General features: G+C 34.3%; 1 protein-coding gene across 3 annotated transcripts in view; it reads right to left on the minus strand.

The window, feature by feature from the left end:
• The window catches only part of LOC134534185 (serine/arginine repetitive matrix protein 2-like), an 87,280-nt gene that overhangs the window by 41,484 nt on the left and 25,178 nt on the right, over positions 1 to 20,618 (minus strand). For 2 of the 3 annotated variants that reach the window (XM_063372337.1, XM_063372338.1), the window contains exons 3-7: positions 14,844 to 14,969; positions 12,153 to 12,332; positions 10,042 to 10,305; positions 7,133 to 7,270; positions 3,140 to 4,889 (exon numbers count right to left, since the gene is read on the minus strand). In XM_063372337.1, coding sequence (XP_063228407.1) covers positions 3,140 to 4,889; positions 7,133 to 7,270; positions 10,042 to 10,305; positions 12,153 to 12,332; positions 14,844 to 14,969 — 2,458 coding nt within the window. The remainder of the gene's footprint in view (positions 1 to 3,139; positions 4,890 to 7,132; positions 7,271 to 10,041; positions 10,306 to 12,152; positions 12,333 to 14,843; positions 14,970 to 20,618) is intronic. The other variant, XM_063372339.1, reaches the window with a different exon arrangement.

Genomic DNA, 20,618 nt, shown 5'->3' on the forward strand with positions numbered 1-20,618 from the left:
GAATTTGATGTACAAGACAAACTTGAGTCCACACGCACCTTGGTGTAACCGAGACATGGCATAACAAAAACATGGATGGAAGTTGTGGATTCTATAAAAAAAAAAAACATGCACGCAAACACTCACACATGCACACACACACACACACACAATAAATCCTCAAATTGTCTTTTCAGCTACAGAAAAATAAAATTACTACTTTCTTAAACTCAGAACTAGTGTTCAATTTTTTTTTAAAATTGAATATTCACAATATTACAAAATTACTTTTATGTATTTTATTTTAATTTTTAATTTAAAAGAACACCACAGGACTGTTCACAATTCTGCAAACTTTCTTCTATAAAAGGTGAACATTTGCAAAAATTTCATTTTTGTTCCATTTTCAAGTAGGTAAGTTCTTAACTGTTGATTGGTTTTGTTAAAGAGTATGTAATTATGTAGCAACATTCATGACTACGCCTATGCCAATACCAGTTTTTTTGATGCGAAGTGAGTATATAATCAAGTATTATGTAATAATGTATTAGTATTCACAACTAGGCCTGTGGGAATACCAGTTTTTTGATGTGAAGCAAGTATAATATTAAAATATTTGTGATGTAAAATTGAAATTCAAATTATTATCAAATAAATATGCATCAGTATTCATGACTAGACCTGTGCGAATACCAGTTTTTTTTTTTATGTGAAGCAAGTATGTATAAAATAGAAAATGTTTAAAATATTTGCGACGTCAAATTGAAATGCAAATATTTTTCTCAGCAAGGCTGTATTAGATTTATTTTTTATAAAATACTGGAATAAAGTAAAAAAAATACATATATTTTTTAACATTTGTAGTGATTTCAAAACCATTTAAGCCCTATGTTTTAAACCATTTAATAGAAAGGATAAAAAAAAAATGCATAAAATTAATTTTGTGTGTTCATAAAAGCAGACCTGAGTGGCATCTTTCGAATTTTTTAAGTAACTTGCTTTATTCATGCAATAAAAAGATAACACACGAAAAATAATTACTTTCGTATCATAAATAAAAAATATGATGAACAAAGATTTTTTCCCATTTCGAAAATAACAATACTTGGGCCTTTTTCAATTGTCACTTAACCTACCCCATTATTAAAATATATATTCTAAAATATAAGAAAATTCCTAGATGAAACACTTTCTTCTTATTACATACAGTGCATAATAAGTATATACGTATATATCAATTATTTCTATTTAAAAAAAAAAAAAAGAAATTGACCAAATTAGTTGTGTTTTGAAATTTCCTTATCTGTTACAAATCTATGACTTACCATGTGACATGCATCCTAAATTGGTGTTACTATTGAATGTTTAGAAACATAAAAAAGTGTTCTGTGAAGTATAGGAACTTTAGGGAATGTTCAAGTGCTTTAAATGTCAAATGTACCTACAAAAAACTGTGAAAATTGCTGCTAAATGTAAAAAATAGATAATGAAAATATATTTCCCGGTATTAATATAGCTGATTATATCAAACTAAACAACTCTTCATTTTAGTTATGATCATCTGCATTCATAAAAAAAATAATTAAAAAATTAAAAAATTGAGGCATACAACTTAGGCGTTCAATGTTACAAAGCTTTGCATCAAATGCGAAGCACATCAGTCACGAAGCTTTAAATATAATAAATGGCAAATTTAATGGCAAAGCCAAATCAAATATTTGATTCACTCAGTCGAGTCAAGTTTCACACAGGCCTATGCAACGCTAGTTGTGTGCAGTATCTTATCTCCCTGAAGACAGAATTGTTTCAGCCAACATAAATGGATAAAACCTTCCTCACATTACTTACACTCCTGTATGGAAATCTACGCAATTCAGGCCTTCGACGCATTTCATGTTCACAGGTAATAATCGCATCATATCAGACGTATACTTTGTCACTTCCTGTAAGCATTTGGCTCAATGGCCTTTCAAATCGCAACTAAACAGGTGTAAGCAGCTTCTACTTTCATTCTATCATGATACTCTTCAAGTCTGACCAGCCAAAGGCATGGTTCAGAACGTTTTTTTTCCATGAAATCTTCAAGAACTTAGCACGACACAGTTCTTCACGTGACAACTGAACTGGAATAACTGGGAAATACTTGCACAGATTGGTCCAACAGCATGTAACACATCATAACACACCACACACACTCCGTATATCACAAAGGCCTGGCCGGCACAGTTTTTCCTCGGAGGATTTTGGCAATGTGTGTGGGGCCCTCAATGTTGCATTAGCTCGTTAACCAAATTTTTGTAACAAAGCTTTTTTCTACAAATAAGATGAAGTCCAACTTTTTCGTAATCTTTGATAATTAATCTTATGATGTAATGTGATTCACATGTGTGTGTACTAAAATAAATATTTAAACATGAAATTTCATAAATTAGGAGTGTGAGTGTGACTACACTACACTTAGTTTAAGAATTCAGATCAACTCAAATTCCTGTTTTGGTTTTTCTCCAGCTTTCAAGTTAATGGGTAGAACTGAATTCATGGTTGAATCATTTCGAAATAAAAATGAGGCTAAAAAAATATTTTTTGTTATATTATACAATATCATAGAAACATGTACAACGAATGAGCAAAAATTCAGTGCAGTAACAGATAACAACCTTTGCAGTTCAAACACAGCCACATAATTTAATTTATACCACAGTATAGTAAGCATTTAACATGTAAATTCTTATCTAAACTTTTTTTTTTAGAACAACTTACACCTTATACACTCTGTTCAAGATAAGGTGAGACTTTTTCAACAGGTGCTTCAAGGAATATTCTGACTGACAGCTGAACATTCTTAGAAAAAAAAAACAGTTATTGATACATGATAAGTTAGTGTTCTGATCTCTAAAATACTCCTCTGATAAAGTCCATGCTCGCTGAAGAACATATCAAAACAATCCCACCTTATCTTCAACAGCGTGTACTGTAAGTGCAGGAAGCAGATGAATGTATCTACACAGTAGACAGAAATACACAACACATTAATATAGAAATTTGAACAGGATCATGCAAAATAAATAATTTTTCTTTCAAAATTTTATCACAGTGCCAAAAACGTCACAATTTATTTGGACCACAAAAGTAATGCAAAAAAATTGTAGAAAATGCTTACTTTTTTCCTCTTCTTTAATTACAGGCGAGGGCACCATCTTGACATCAGCTTGGAACGTCGCTAAACGTGCCAGTTTCTGCGGAGGCCCGCCTTGACGAAGGTCGACGTCCCCAGTTGATGAGGAGAGGCACAATTCTGGACTCCTCGAGCTGGCTCTCTCTCGATAGTGCCGACTCTTTCTTGCAGACTTCTTTTCCTTGAAAAGCGCAGCACGGGAACCCTTGCGGCCATCACCTTCAAACTTTGAAAGTGACGATGTGGACGAATCGCTGTCGGAGCTGTCGAACAGACTGTTTTTGTGGCCGCTGTGTAGCTGTGGCGGCCTCCGGTCCTCTGCGGCGCTTTTTGCTAGCTCGTTAGTTTCAACGGGAGGCCTCTGTGGACTACTGGGCTCTGGGCTTTTCTTTCTTTGGGGGCTTTTGCTGGGAGAGACTGTGCTTACCTTCAAAACAGAAGGTTTCAGGTTGGGGACAGGACTGTCTGGTCTTTGAGTTTTTCTGGTTTCAACGGGACTTGCTGTTCTAGGAACAGGACTAGACCTATGGACACTTTTGCTACTAGAAAACACATTCATGTTTGTTTCTACCGTAGTTCTAGGAATTTGGGGTGGGCTTTTTGATTGCTGTGAGGAAGTTTTGAACTTTGATGTTGGACTTTCTGATCTAAACAAGGGACTTACTCTAGCACTTTCTAATTTAGAAATACTTTTATTCTTAATCGTTGATGTCTTTACTCCCACAGGACTACCAGATTTTTGAGGACTTTTAGGTTTATTGATGAAAGAACTTTTAGACTTCTGAGGACTTTTTGATCTTGCAGAACTCTTTGATGAAGGACTTTTTGACCTTGTGGGGCTTTTGGATCTATTAGGACTTTTGGACCTAGTGGGGCTATTGGACTTCATTGGGCTTTTAGACCTCATGGGACTTTTGGACTTTATTGGGCTTTTAGACCTTGTAGGACTTTTGGATCTAGAAGGACTTTTTGTCCTTCGAGGGCTTTTAGATCTTAGAGGGCTACTCCTTTGAGGACTTTTCTTAGAAGCAGGACTTTTTGATCTTTGAGAAGTTTTCAGCATAGGACTCTTTCTTCTTACTGGACTCCTACCCTGACGATTAGCATTGCTCATTTCTTTATTCACACTAACTGTCAATTTATCATCTTTCCTTTTCTCCAACATCTTTTTCTTGGAAGGAGGAGAACTCTTAGAAGACTCTGTGGTAGTTGTCTTACCGGGGTTTTCCTCCTTCCGATCAACAGCTTTACTAGAGTCAGTTTTAAAAGACTTGTCAACCTTACCACTTACAATTTTTCGTGATGAAGTGGACTTCTCCAGTTGAGAGAAAGGAGTGGGAGATGGGCAATATGGAACTGTAACAGTGTGAGTACTGCTATCACTATGCATTGAAGTCAAGTCCCCTTTGCTATTGGTTGTAGACACCATGCTTTGTAAAACTTTATTAGTTCTCAAACGAGGGTCTTTCCTACTGATTACCTTTGATTCTTTATTTAACAAGCCAGCACTAGGAGGGTTTTCCTTTATTAGAGGTTTAGGTGTAGCAGATTCTATTCGTTTAATGTTAGAAACAACAGAATTTGGCTTTGAAATCTTGTCATCGCCAATGGGAGGCATCTGTCGACCAGCTAAGCGTGGGTCGCGAGACCGAGCTACAGGTGTGACGACATGCTTCTCATCAGTCTTCACTTTCAAAAGAGGCGCTGTTTGCACCATTGCAGCTGACGCAGAACTCTGGAAAACACACAACACAAACATTCTGTAAGAAACTTTTAATTCATCAATGGTATTTTAGATTGCATTAATCATTTGCACAGAAGCTGACCCCTAGTGAGATAAGTGCTTCACATAAAAACACAAGCAAGTCTAGTAAACAAACAATCAAGACTGTTATGAGGGTAGGTAAGTGACTTATAAATCACCCGAGGCAGCGGAAATTTCAAGTTTGTAAGCCATTCCTTCATTCTAAAAACATTTCAATGGTGGTGAAATAACATTTGCGTGCACTGTTTTTTTTAAAAAAAAAAAAAAATTATTATATTGCCTCCAGAGCCAATAGGAAAAAAACACACACACACACACACACACACACAAGCATAATTGAAAACATGCCATACACATATTATACATTGTAAACACTCAACAAGCCAATATTTACTGGTGCCTTATTTTGAGCATGATAGTGAGAAATTAATAAAAAATAAATAATTCCTAAGATCAACTAAAACATTGAACATATTGGCATTTTGGCTACAGACATTAAAATGAATTGTAAGGTGAATTTGCAAAAATTAAGAATAAAATGATTGTTACACAAGATTAACACCAAGTACTGCGCAGAAGAACTCACTAAGTTATATAAACAGAGCTGCCACCCTACGCAGGAGCTGAATCCTTAAATAAGCCCTAAATATTCCAAAACTTATTTAAAATTCTTCCTTCACAAATAATAATTTTGAAGCAGATATGTTTACAATGAAATAAATTAAAAACTTATTTTATGCAAAATTTTGCCATATACATAATTGTACACTAGTAAGTGATGAAATTAAGTCATATTCAATATGAAAGACACTAATGTTTGTCCATTCAATTAGTGTAGTTTGTCTACTTCGTTGCTCTTTTTCAGATTTTTTTAAAGGATTGAAATTTCACAAGATGAAATGTGCAGCAAAGCATTTAGCAACGGTGACTCTCTACTGCTGCTTTGATATGAGACAGCATCAGCATCATCAAAAACAACAACCACAACCACATTTTGATTTTCCTTTGTTCATGTGTTAAGAAACTTTGTTCCAGTGTGTCAGGAGAATCTGCAGTTCCACAGCTTTACTATCATATGATCTCATTCTGGAAATTCTTCATTCAAATTATGATATAAATCATGATCACAAATTACATTTTGATACCTTCTAAACAAATATTTCTTTTTTCACTACTCCCAAAATTGTTTGTTAAAACATAAACAAATAAGTCAATATTCTTCAACACATTTTTAATAGGCAGTAAATCTTAAAACTCTTTTGTGCCAATCTCTTATAAAGTAAAACAAAAAAAAAATATCAACTATGCTTCTAACGTATGATTTCCCAGAAATTTTCATGATAAATGGCCAACAAAGAATATTACATTTGTAAGTAATGTTACCTGTAAAGACAACCAACCAATTTTATACAAGTGACTGAATACAACAAGAAATGTACAAAGCTTGCAATTATTTGGTGTCTCAAAACAACAGCTTCAGAACAAAGCTTGAAACAAATCCTGGCAAACCTGACCCGAGAACAGAGTGTAAAGCTTTGTTGGCAGTGACGGTTAGGTTCATTCGATGCAATGTGCAGATTTTTGGATGCACTGTTTACAATCTACAGATTCAAAACAATGTGAAGAGCAGGCTATAAGAGAAATTAATTTTGCATAATCAGAAACATCAGCTTTTGATGAACTACAAAAAAAAAAAAAAAAAAAAAAGAAGAGAGAATAAATGCCCTTTAAAGTGCAATAAAGGAATGAGGCCCAAACAATTAACTAAAGTTCTTAAAATTCAACTAAAAAAAATATTCCAACAGCAAAATAAACACTCCGAATAAGCAATAAACCAACACCCAATTCATAAAACACCAATATGCATATGTGTAGAGTAAAAATAGTTGTTAAGTGGGTTAGGCTTCGGAAAAGAAATCCAAGTGTAGATATTAGCATAAATTACGACATTTTTTATATAATAATAATCACCTAGCCTGAAGCAAGGAAACCAATCAAACACACAACTAGCAATTTACACAGCAACCCATGCAAATTGCGGAAGCACGCTCAACATTGCTGGGTGCTCGGTGCCAGGTACTGGGTACTGGGTACTGGGTTCTGGTTGCGTGGTACTTAGAGACGGGCAGGAGAGAGAGAGAGAGAGAGAGAGAGAGCAGGACGAGAGGTGCACTGTCAGGAACTCTACTTAGCCACAACCGTCATATCAATACCTTTGTGGACTTGGCACCACCCAAAGGTGCCTGCTTTTTGCCAGTGGACGCCCCTGACAATTTAGGGCCCGCAGCTTTCGTTTTTGCCGGTTTGCCCGTCTCTTGAGACCCTGAGCCCGCACCAACTGGTGGAGGCAACTGCTCCAACCACAAACCAAAGTACCCTTTACATTCAGAGTAAAGACTTAACAACACAAGTTATATAATAGCGATTTCACTGGCTCCAAATGGTTACATGTTTCTATTAACTTGCACCATAATATTTTCATAGCGAAATGAGCAATACACAAACATTTTATAACCACACCAGAAATTTAACATGCTTACAGATCTAGGAGAACCACTACAGTACAACCCGGTTATAACATTCCCGTTTTTAACATTTTCCCGCCTATAACACCATAATTTCATGGTCCCGTCATTTCTCCATTTATCACAATGCTTTAATTTCCCGCCTATAACAATATTAAAACTTCTACATTCCCGCCTTTAACGTTCAAATTTACTTTGATAACTGCCACAATTTGCGGTATCCCTTCCTTCAAAGTCATAATTTAGAGCGAAACCATAGCTAGAAAATACAGCACGCATATACAAACATCAGATGTTTACATTTGAGTAGTTCACCATAGACGTGGTACACACGCACTCCACAACTTGCACCGGATCGACTATCAATATGGCGTCCTGTTCGCGCTTGTTAGCCTATGACTTGTTCCTTTATACTTATGATGCACATTTTGTGCACTGATACATGGTCGGAAACAGTGCTACTATACTCTATGGTGCTGGTTTTTGTTTCAAAGGTTTAACACCTTGAGATGGTTAACTGTTCTATGGATATATTCACGGCTTTTGTTTGTGGTTAACCTTTACCGTAATTATTATTATTTTTTTACTTATTGTAGTCACGGTCGTATTTAATTAAAATACGCCGTATTGAAATTTTATTCAGGTTTTTGTACGGTTATGATGGCCGATAAATATAAGCGAAAATATATTCTGTAGCTGAAAAAATTCAGTTTATTAACCAAGTGGACAGGAACCCCAACAAAACGTGTGTTGTGATTGCAAAAGAGTTGAATATTTCTGTTTCGACTCTGAACTGTATTGTACAAAACATTTTTTTTTCTTTAGCATATTATTAGGTATTATCTATAAATAAAATTAACCAATTTTCCACTCTATTGCTGTACTTAGTGTAATACTCCTGTATTTTGTGTTGTTTTACCTATACTTTTTAATTTAATCAATCCACGTGTAATTTTTACAAAGTGAAGATGATTTCCTGCTTATAACATTTTCCTGCTTATAACATTTTTTTATGTTGGTCCCTTGGAGAATGTTATAACAGGGTTGTACTGTATTAACATTTTACTGCTATTTCACCAAAAACATACAATTAAAAATTAAATAATTTTTTATAATATATATGTATATATTTATTTTAATTTTCCATATATTCTCAGGAAAATGTGGTTTAACCACACACAGTGAAAATCTAGTGCACGCACTCACACATGTGCAAGCTCTCTTCAACATGTGCATAAACAAACATCCACATATGATTGTGGACATGTGCCTCATACCCACCCTCATTATTAAAATCATACCTACTTCCAATGCAACAAACATTTAATGCCCTAATCATGGAACCAAATGGTGCAGTGGTGAGACACTGGACTTGCATTCCATAAGAAAGGCTTTACGATTTGGTTTACTATAGCACTTTATCCAGCAAAGTAGTTACACATCACATTTGCATTTCGAAGTCCTGTTTCTTATCATGATTCATGGTTTACACCAATAATTTTGGTTTGCTTTGGTTTCTAAAATCATTCAAGGCAAATGATTAGATGGTTCCTTAACATATGTCATGACTTGCTCCTTACTCAATTTTCTATGTTAAGTTTGATTTCTCTGTCTTAACCATGATTTTACTGCACAAGTTCTTAACCTACCATACCCCCATATTACTAAAACACACAGCAGCCATTTAACCCCCCAAAACTACAACACATACCTTTTTTATCACATAATCGTCACACTGTTATTTTAGGCAGTCAAAATTTGGGGGGAAAAAATTCTCACATTTGTGATCCCGCTGTTAAATTCAGAGCGCTTTGTGAAGGTGTTATGTAACCATCACCTTGTCAAGTTAAAGTTTAAATTCATATCATTAGGGTATTACCGTTTACTTATTTAATTAACCAAAATAAAAGTTGTTCGATGTGTAAATTTTCTTTTAATGGCATTTTCAAACATTACAACCTTTAAATGTTCATCGTCGCTGTGCAGCGCATATAAAAATGTAGCCAGCTCTAGTTGGCATCATTTGTGTTTGGTTATGTTGATGCCTATATACAGTAAGAGCACTTAGTCAAATATAGATATCTTGCAGATTGCATGCAACGTGCGTGCTCTCTTGTGCCTAGTAAACTACATTTTATAGTCTGCACTCTTTCGTGGTTAGTGCGTAATACAATACTTATGGGTACACTACGTTAATTTCGGCTTGTCAGGTCACCGATTTCATTTTTCCATTTAAATTGGAACAAAATATGTTTTTGTTGCAAATTAATTTATTTGGCGTGCTTTTACATACTCAGCTTTTTAATTAAATGTACTTGCCATGTTTTTATTTTTAAAAAAAAAAAAAAAAAAAAAAAAAAAAAAAACCAACAAAAATGTTTTTCTCGTATATAAAGCGCACCCCTACTTTTCAAACTTTATTTCAGCACAAAATGTGAGAAGATAATGCGATAAAACACGATACACATCACTGTAAATTCCTATAAAAAAAAAATGCTCTGGTACTCGTATTAAACTTGACCCCGAGTTTGTTTTGCTCAATGAACCGAGGCTTGCTGGCGAAAGTCGAGTCTCAGTTGTTTTGGAACGAGGCTCACCTGGCCGTGGGTCTGCTTCTCCAGGGCTTTCTGCTGTTCTTCCAGCTTGGCTTTCGTCTGCAACAGCTCCAGCTCCAGCTTCTTCTGCTGGAGTTCCAGGAACTCCTTCTGCTTCTTGAGCAGCATGGCCCTCATGTCTGGCTCGCCGCTGGACGCGCTGGGAGCAGGGGACAGCTTCGAAGCAGTCACCACGGTCGTGGTGGATTTGCCCCTAGCTGGAGAGGTGGTGGCGACGTTGGAAGCAGTGGCTGTTGTCGTCGTGGTCTGAACACAATTAACAGAAAATTAATTCACCATATTGTGAACCAAACACAGAAATTAAACAACACAATCTAGGGCTCTAGAAATACAGTGGGGGCCATGGTGGTTGTTGAGTAGTCAGATCACTCGACAACACCAAAGCGATCCAGGTTCAATTCCCAGCAGGAATGAAAATGGAATTTTCCCACCTATTCATTCTATCGGTGCTCCACCAGAATCTCAAAACCTTCCATGTCCCTGACGTCTATGAGATGTTACACTTGACCCATGTCCCCTGGTGAAATTCAAACATAGTGAGACACCTCAAAATGTTATCTACAAATTGAACAAAATGCTGTTAAATCATCCTATCCTACACTTGGCCAAATTTTCATCCTTCTTTAAAACTTACATAATGAAAATCACATGTTACTGCCATACTTTCTTTTATCAGTCATAGAACAAAAAAAATCTAGAATTCTTTGCTAAAACGATATATCCGGGTTTCTTGATTCACACAAACATCTCCATTTAACTACGTTATCAGTAACCTATGACATTTAAAATTTTATTTTCAGACCTAAGTTTTCGATAACATACTGCAACAATAAGTCATTCATAGAATCGCTTTCAATCTTACATTGAAGTCTTAGCCAATGCTATTTCATGGCTCCAATTTACCTGTTTAGGTCTGCTTTTCACCATAAAAAAACAATTCAGAATACTGCCAATCAATGGTTAATTTTTTTAAAACCCATTTAAAATTTGAAGTTTGCTAAATATTACATTTTCCACAAATTTTGAGCATTATCATTTTTCTCCCAAGTTGGTATAACCCTAATTTAAAAAAAAAAATTAAAAAAAAGTTTTATAATCAGGCAAACACATATGGTAAGTCTATCATATAACTGATTACAAGGAACTATTGAACTGTATGCTAATTATGTACACACACATCATTGGGCCTACTTGAATGTATCAGACAAAAATAAGCCACAAATTGTATAATTAATTAACTTTGACAAACCTCTTCTAAGACTGAATCAAAACTTGTGCCTAACTTGGTCCGACAATAATAAATGCACATACACACCCCACACACGCAAACACACACACACACAAACACCCACACCACATAACATATACACAGCACAACACATAACATACACCCAACACATTAACATACACACAAAACTCACCACATAACATATACACAGCACAACACACACCACATAACATACACACAACACTCACCACATAAAATATACACAACACAGACACAACATGTACACACACCAAAAAACAAACACACAGCATATACACACACTTATTACTTTGATATTTATTCACCAGTAATACTAACATGTGTGTGAAAAAGTCCAAAATTTTTATACTCAATTTTCCTACCAATCATTTAATAAATTTGATTTGGCATATAGGTTCACAAATATATACTGCATAATTATATGACTTTTATATACATTTTATATATTTTTACATCAAATGGCTACAGACAAAAAATTATCAACAGCAGCCCTGCACATGCATTTTTGTTTGATTAGGCACAGGGGCGCAACAACTAAATTTCCAAAAGGGGGGGCAATATACCTTATTTAAAGAATCATCGATCCCCCCTATTGAAGTTGAAAATGGTGCTATTTAAGCAGTTTTATTACCTAAAAATTGATTACACAGCACTTTCTTTGCCCACGTTTGCCCCCACTTCAAGGTTTCAGAGGGGGGGGGGGGGGGGGGGGGGGGGCAAAATACACTTGCCCCTCCCCCCCCCCCCCCTGTTGTTCCGCCCCTGATTAGGCAAGCACCTAAGATGCAAGTAATTTATGAATCCTTGTGTGTGTGCATGAACTCACCATGTTGAGAAACTTGCGGTTGATGTGGATGATGGGGGCGGAGACGGGAGGCGGCATCACCGGCCACGCCGGGTCCATGGACGACACTCGCACATCCAGGGCGTACAGCTTCTTGGCCGGGAACACTTCGTTCCACGTCATCCGGAGCTTGAACATGTTCTCCCGAACCCGCTCGTCAACCTGCGGGATTCAGTTCCGGGCTGCACAACCTCACCTCTACCATGTACATACTGATTCCCCGACATCCGAGTCTCAAAACCTTTGGTACTTCCACATCTTTGTGTTCTTTATTGAAAAATATCTACGTGTAAAAAAAAATTGCATCTACTACTGCCTTGACAATGAACCGAAACAACTCTTTGATAGAAGCCACATGGGGTGTTCTTGGTAGGGTGATTCTGCGCTGCGAATCCATTGCCTTCTGCAGTATGGAGGTTGTGGGGCAACATAGTACCCGGTCCTATAACCAGGAAGGAAACTTCCCACGAGCGAAAAATTCCCAACCAAGCCAGGAACTGGAGAATGAACCAACCAGTGGAACCAAGGAACAACGAATAAAAAACTGGGGTTTCGTTACTACTTATATTTTCAAAAATTTAGTTTTAAGGATGAAACTGATCATATTGTGAATTACACGTTAGATCAAAAATATTGCAAACAGTCTTGGGAATGTTAGTTAATGCTCAAAACGCTTCAATAAAAATATCTAATAATCACTATAAAGTTACTGATACAATTTGATGTTCTTTATGACCAATATATTTTAAAAAAATAACTGTAAAAACTAAACATTTTTCAAAACATAGAAATTATCTCTGGGAAATCAGGAACCATAAAATAACTTGGAAAAAAAATTATTATTGAAACCCTAACTTGATGTGCAAAACCAAAAAACATTAACTTCAACATTAGATTTGGATTCTAATTGAGTTTTATTATTTTGTTAAAATGGAGTAGTCATAAAGAACATTAAATTGTGTGAGCAGCATTTAGTGATGATTAGGTATTTTTATTTTGGAATTGGAGAAATTGTTCTTTTTACATTCAAATGTTTATAAAGTACACAATAGCTATTGAAGAGTTTCCAACACTGTCCTTGATTTATTTGCTCTATAACCATTTTTATAACATTATAGTGACATGTAACTGATTTTTACTGAAAATTAAACATGCAACTGTTTCACTACAAAACTATCAATTTAATCCTTGAAATCAATATTTTGAACTTTTCAAAAGTCCTTACTAAAAGCCAATTTTTAATTTTTGCTCTTAAAATTAGTATTTTAACTTTAACATTTCATTTTCACTGGTTCAGACAGCTCCTCAGTTGTTATAGTTTCTACACAACATAGTTCATAAGATAACTTCAATCTTCAGCTCTAATATATATAGAATAGTTTAGTACCCCAAATATTTAATTTTTAAAATGATGCTTCTTTGATCTTTATTGCTTTTAATCAGCAGTACCCACATAGAGGACAGCTAAATATATATTTAATGAGGTTAATAAAATTTAAATGCAATCAGTTTTTTTTAATAAAACTATCATATAACTGATTACAAGGAACTATTTAACTGTATGCTAATTATGTACACACACAAATCATTGGGCCTACTTGAATGTTACTGCTTGCTACATCAATTTTTTGATAATTATTATCTAAACCACCTATAAAAAATTTTTATTCTTATTTTGCAAGGTGCAGAGAAAATTTATTTACTGTTTTAGGCATGCAGGAAAATAAATACGGATTGATTACTTAAGTTACCGTTTTTTGGGGGGAAAAAAAAACCATTTTATGAGATGTTTCTTGGCCAAATTGTTTTATGGTATCCCTGATAAAATGGAATTTAAACTACCTTTATTTAAAATGCAAATGTAATCTATTTCTTTTGACAAAGGTATAGTGCTACAAAAAAATATGTCAGCTTGTAACGTTAGTTTCTTTTTTGACAATCTGCATTAAATTGGACATTGAGAATAGAAATTGAAAATTCAAGATGCAATTTAGCATAATATATTTACGAGAGGGGGAAAAATATTGAGTCAAATCTTTCACAGCATCTTATACTTTTCAATGAAAATTCCTAGGTTACAGAAGGGGGGAAAAATATTAGAGTAACAGCCTCAACAGTTCCAACATACCCCAGAACATTAATTTAGCAAGGACTTCAATGTTTTAGTACAAAATTTGCATGCTTACTAATTTTACAAACTTGTACTTAAATTATGATTTACACAAAACAATGTTTATTGCCAAGTAGTTGATGACCCTTCTACTTATTATAGTGAACGGTCTTTAATCCAACATTCCGTGGTTCAGCCATTCCGTAATCTGGAACCAATTGAGCGGCTCCTGTTCAGATGTTTTCGGGCGTATTCCGGCTATTGTTCCCATCAGCTTTTATTTCACTACAGTAACTCCGGTTTACTAGCGGATCACATTTCACATGTACATTTCCATAATGATATTTTGAACATGACCAACACTCATTTGTTTTCTCTCTTTAAATAAAGCAGCATATAACAATTTGATTTAAAATTTGTTTTCTTAGGTATGCCCGTTAAAACTGCACTGGTGTTCGATAATCCAGTAAATCACAAATCCGCCAGGCCATGGTTCCGCAGGTGCCGGATTAAAGACTGTTCACCACATCAATGTATTTTGCAAACGAGACTGCAGTGCTTACCTTTTCAAATACACCGCAGAAGGTTGACACAATGTTTTGCGTGAACAAATTTATGTACGCGCCACCGACATTCTTCACTATAGAATCTATGAGGTACAGCACAGGTAGTTTGATGCTAGGTTGAACCTATGACAACAGGTAGAAACACACGTGGGGGGGTTTGTTGCAAAAAAGTTGGTTATTTCAACTCCCAGTGACTTTCTGCATTTACTGTGAGACCAGACAGAAGAAGAAGCCAGCTTTTGTGTCAAACATTTATCAGGGTTGAAAATTACATTTACTTTAAATACAAGATTCATAACAAAACCAAACAGAGAATAATTTGCCTGTATAGCTAAACCTCAAAATAAAAACCCCATATTTAAAAATCCCATAAATTGGAAAATTGTATAAAACTGTATTTTTAATGCTGTACACATAAATAACACACACTAATATTGTTAAAAGTCAACAACTTATAATTTTGTGGAGGAGTTCAAATATTGAAAAAATCCACAATTCAAACCCCCAAAATTATGATCCATTTAAAGTTTGTATTTTTGAGGTTTTACTGTACAAACAAATAGTATTCTATACAAAGTTGATGTGATATAGTAAAAATACAGAAATTTAATTTGTAATTATGTAATGGCACAGTACAGAACAAACATAAGAACTAGTGTTGGGTCTGTTTCATTTATTTCTAAGAAATGTTGATTTTCATTCTATATTCAATCCTTAAGTTTGGGATGTGACTGCTCTATTTAAATTTAGACTACACCAGATTACATACTCTTCTAAAGAAGTCTTTCTGAATTACACTCTGACAAAAACCAGTATTATTTTACAAATACAATTACATACGATGACGTGTGTGTCTTTACCATTACAAATAACACTAGTCTGCTTGTAAAGTTTTGACAGCAGAGAGCCCCATAATACCGTGACATGATGCGGGGTGGTGTATGTACTGTACCTAGTTCATGCAATGAGCAGGTCCTCCCACCCTGTAGTACTGCTGATGGAGCACAGCACTTACCCGATACGCTGATTAGAGACTCACTGTGCCCCTTCGACCGCAAGTAGGAGAGACTGAGAAATAAGGTGGTAATCAATGAATGGGGAAATTGTGGCCAGTGGAAGATGGACACAGAAGTAACTGGGAAAGTCAAAGAACTATGCGCTTCAGGGACTCTGAGCTATCCAAGTGAGTTGGGTGTTGAAAGTGTAGCGTTATCCGAGTGACGGTTCCAGTGGGCGAGGGTTCAGAGCACAGAGAGATAAGGTAGTTCGGAGTTAGTGTGCAACTTAGTCCTCCACGTGAGAAATAATAAATAGACAGGTTACAAATTTAGGACGGTTCAATTTCAATCACTTGTGAACACCATAATACTTTAAATTGTGTGATATAGTTTTTACTGGACAATCTACCTTAAATTATTGTAGTTTATATATATAAAATTACAAAAGTTTTCTCATTTAATTTAGCTGTATTTTTTACATGCAATAAATGCTTATGATGCAACTTCATCTAAAATACAATGAATCCTTGCAACAACACTAAGAATTGAATTTTTACTGTCCTAGTACTTGTAGTAAAATACTATGGTTTTAATGAAAAATTTAAGTCAAAATTTCAAGTGACACCATCTCAGCCAAAGCTACAGAAAACAAATTAACTGAAAATTTTTCTAGATAAATGTAATTCATAAAAAGTAATGAATTTTACGTAAACTTCATTCAAATTAAACTGTTCTGATCAAACAAGATATAGGCCTACTCCCACTACAATCACTATAATAGCTAAAACCCCTAATCAAATACTCAAAACCTCTCCTTCAAATAAATAAAATTGTGTTTAATCAGACCTTACACAATCTGATAACCCGCCTAAACAAATTGGGAAAGCCTGAATAATCAAAAAATCTTAAATTTTTTTCAGAAAAAAATCTTCAGATGTATCAAAATTATGTTACTAGCAATTCGAGATTTTGCTATATGGGACAAATCAGACGACCTCTATTCTAGAACCACTGGCTTCTGAAACCGGAACAATAAATCAATCAATTAAAAATCAAAATTGACCCAACACTAGTAAGAATAATTTTTTTTTTAATTTGACCAATAAATTTAAACATCACTTGCACTGTTGGAAAACTTGCAGGAAAAGAAACATTACAAGTCAATGTAATTAAAACAGCTACATAATTTGAACAAAACAAAAAACTATCATATATCTCGTTTAATAAACATAAGTAATTTAGATAGTGTTTTGAACTGTAACTGCACAGTATGAAAATTTATTTTAAACAAAAGCTGGGATAAATGAGCTTTTCCAAGATTTAGAAATAATAAGAATACACTCCATAGAAAAGTTATTAGAAAAAAACATACATCCACAGTAGCACAGTGATTTTTAATATGTACAAATTTATAGTAAGTTATTTTACTACCGTAAAAGAGTACACACATCAAAATAAAATATGCAAATTCCTATAACATTGCATATTAGTACTTCAAATGAAAATGTTTAAATTAAACTAAATCTTGTGCAAAAAGCTCTCACATTAGCAAAAAAAGTTTCCAAAATGATGTGTGCACATACAAAGAGGTTTATACAATTTTTAATATGATTAAAGTTACACCAAGAAACTTAACATTTCTCAATAATTTTTCAGGTGATAATACAAAGAATAGGGAAATGTATATAAAATGCTGCCAGTTCTGAGTAAATAATTTATTTACATGCTTTAACATAAATTATATAATAGTGACTTATATGCCAAGGAAAAAAAAAACATTGCTGTAAGATAAAATTTATATCTGTACAAAAACCAGCCCATCGAACATTGCTCACTCAGTAATTTAAAAGATAATTCTTAACCAAAAAAAAAAAAACAACAGGTTTTTATAATTTTCACCTTAATTTTAGGCACATAGCATTGATTGCATAAAAAAATATACAAATAATTAACAAGTTTTCTTTTCACTGAAAGTTTACACAAATAAAACAATATGATAAGTTTTAATATCACATTTAACATTTACACTTCACTGTTTACACCCCAAAGCAAACATGTTGATACTATGAAAATTTATTTTAAAAAATGCAATGGCCACAACATAAACTTGAATAAAGGTTTAAATGTAAGACTCTGATAACTAAATAAAATGGCAAATACAAAAAGTTTCTGCTAGCACCAGTAATATGGATGACGATACACACCGTCAGGTAATACAGTAGAACCAGCATAAAATAACAAGACTATAATTGTTTTAGTATCATGAGTGTATGTGTTTTATGTTTACAAGAACAACCAATTATGTACATGACATGGCTAATTGTTTTCATCTCTGTTAAAGGAAGGGTAGAAGAACTACCACTACTTTCTATTGCAGAACCGTTTTATTCCAGTCTGTAAAGACATGGACACGGTTTTGAAGTACCTAATTGTCCATTACTAATATCATTCATCAATAAATACAACGAAAAATGTGACAAAAACATGGTATCAAACCATTATTTGAGATTATATTTATAAAGTGTAGTACGAAGCCCAAACAAACATTTTAACGATTCTCTCATAGTAAAATATTTAACTGAAAACCAAGTTCTGATTACGGTTTCTCTTATAAGAGTCGTATCATTCTGAATATATGAGTAAAATATAATCTCAACCCCACAAATATGGCCTAAAGTAATTTTTAGCCGTAAAAAAATTAAAACATTTAGTTTTCTACCTAGACAAAATAACACTCGTGGCAGTTGTCCTGAATTATAGGCATTCAAGTATGGATATCAATAAAAGTAAATGAATGGATTGAGACTTGATGTTTCATCTATACCAGGATCATTGCATACGACGAAGGGCAATGAAAACGGAGAAGAAAATGGACCAGTCACGGAATATATGGGAGGGGGAAACTGGAGTACCTTGAGAAATCCCACCGGCTCACAGAAATATCTGCCATGTTTGTCACTGCGAAAAATCCAGGTTTGTCTCCACCGGGAATCAAACCTAGATCGCCCCTGATCAGCCGTGTGAGTGGCCCCAAAAGGTGATTCTGCTTTCCTGGAGACAACCGGAAGGGGATATTTGTACCCAAGAACTCAGAAAAGCAGTTTGCGATAGAACGAAAGTCATTGCACTGTGTGAAAACGCAAACAGGCATTAAAACATTTTAAATATAATTTGAGGCAGGTTTTCCATCGTTAAAATATTGTTCCAAACATTAGTTTAGCTTGGCTCTCGCCAATCCCTTGGATTATGGGACTGTTCTAAGCAACGTGCTTGAAGGGATTGGAGCGCCAGACTCCACTAAGGATTGAAACAGGAAATTGAAGATGGAGGACTTGAGTGGAAATAAATAGTTCAAAGGATTAAATTTGCAGGAGAGTCTGAAAGCTAAGCAATCCAAATCTCCCCAAATTTTTCTGAAATAATTTTTTTCAGTTTTATATACTTGAAACTTGCTTTAATGTTAACATTTGCTTACTTTCTATCACAGCAAGTGCTGTTAAAAGTCGTCTTGCTTGCTAACTTTGTGTGTGCCGCAATATTAGCTACAAAAAAAAACTCATTGCTATGACAGAAAGTGCAGTGAGTAAAGGTTCTGAAGTGATACTGAATAAAACTCAGTAAATAAAAATATTCAGTAAGTCACTTTTACAGACCAAACACTATACTGAATCATTACAAAATATAAAAAGATTTGCATCATATAATACACACAAATCCACAAAGAAAGTCCAGATACTTGTTTTACGGGAGGTTACAATAGTTGCATCCCTATAAAAACAACCATACTGTATCTTGCAAATAAAAGATACATTACTAATAAAAAAGTTTTATATATATTACCACATATTGGAATCCTGTAAAGATGGTTGTACACAGTTGCTAAGCAAAGCTGGTGGAAAAAAAAGGACCTAACATGTATTGCAATGAGACTACGTACTGCTACAAATTAATAACTGCTAAAATTAATAACTAAGGACCACTGTAACACATCTTTGCAGAGCCGTTAGCAACCTGTTTATGTGTAAGTGGTGCAAACTGCACACTGTTGTTGAAACTCAATACTTTCCACTACCATGACAAGTAAAGTTCTTTGTAGTTTTCATTGCATTTGTATCATGCACACATTTTATAATTTGAGACAAGATTTTATGGTTTTATTTTTAGTCCAATTTTGTATTTTAAAACAAGATTTTTCTGTGTTACTATTTTTTTTATGAACTCTGTTTATTCATAAAGATTTCACAATTTTCAACAAATGCAGAACTTCCTTGTTCAATGATACTTACTTTACCAAAACAGTGCCATTTTGTCTGATACGTGATGCAACTTTACAATATAATAATTTGTAATAAGCATGTCAAACTATTGGGAACAATACAAATAAATCAGCAAGTATATGTGCATTTAAAAAATGTACCAATGTCATAATGTAAAAATTAGTTACTAATAACAGTTGGATATCATAAAAGATATTCTAATATTTTTAGTACACACATTTTTGGTACTAACTCCATGCTAAATAATTTACAATCATTGAATTTAATATATTAAAAGATTACATTTGTGTAATCCGAGTTGAGTTTAGACTAAAAATGCCTATTATTTTAATGATATTTTGTTGCATTTGAAACTTGCATTTCTGTGATATTTCTGCTTTATCGCAATTCACCACATAATCTTGTCCCTATTTATCATTAAATAGACAGCAGAAAGTTCAGCAACAGTTTGACCACCCTTAAATAATTTATAATTTTTCAAATGCTTAGAACTATTT

Source organism: Bacillus rossius, chromosome 7 (assembly GCF_032445375.1).
Source record: "Bacillus rossius redtenbacheri isolate Brsri chromosome 7, Brsri_v3, whole genome shotgun sequence".
In the NCBI taxonomy this organism is placed as follows: Eukaryota; Metazoa; Arthropoda; class Insecta; order Phasmatodea; family Bacillidae; genus Bacillus; species Bacillus rossius.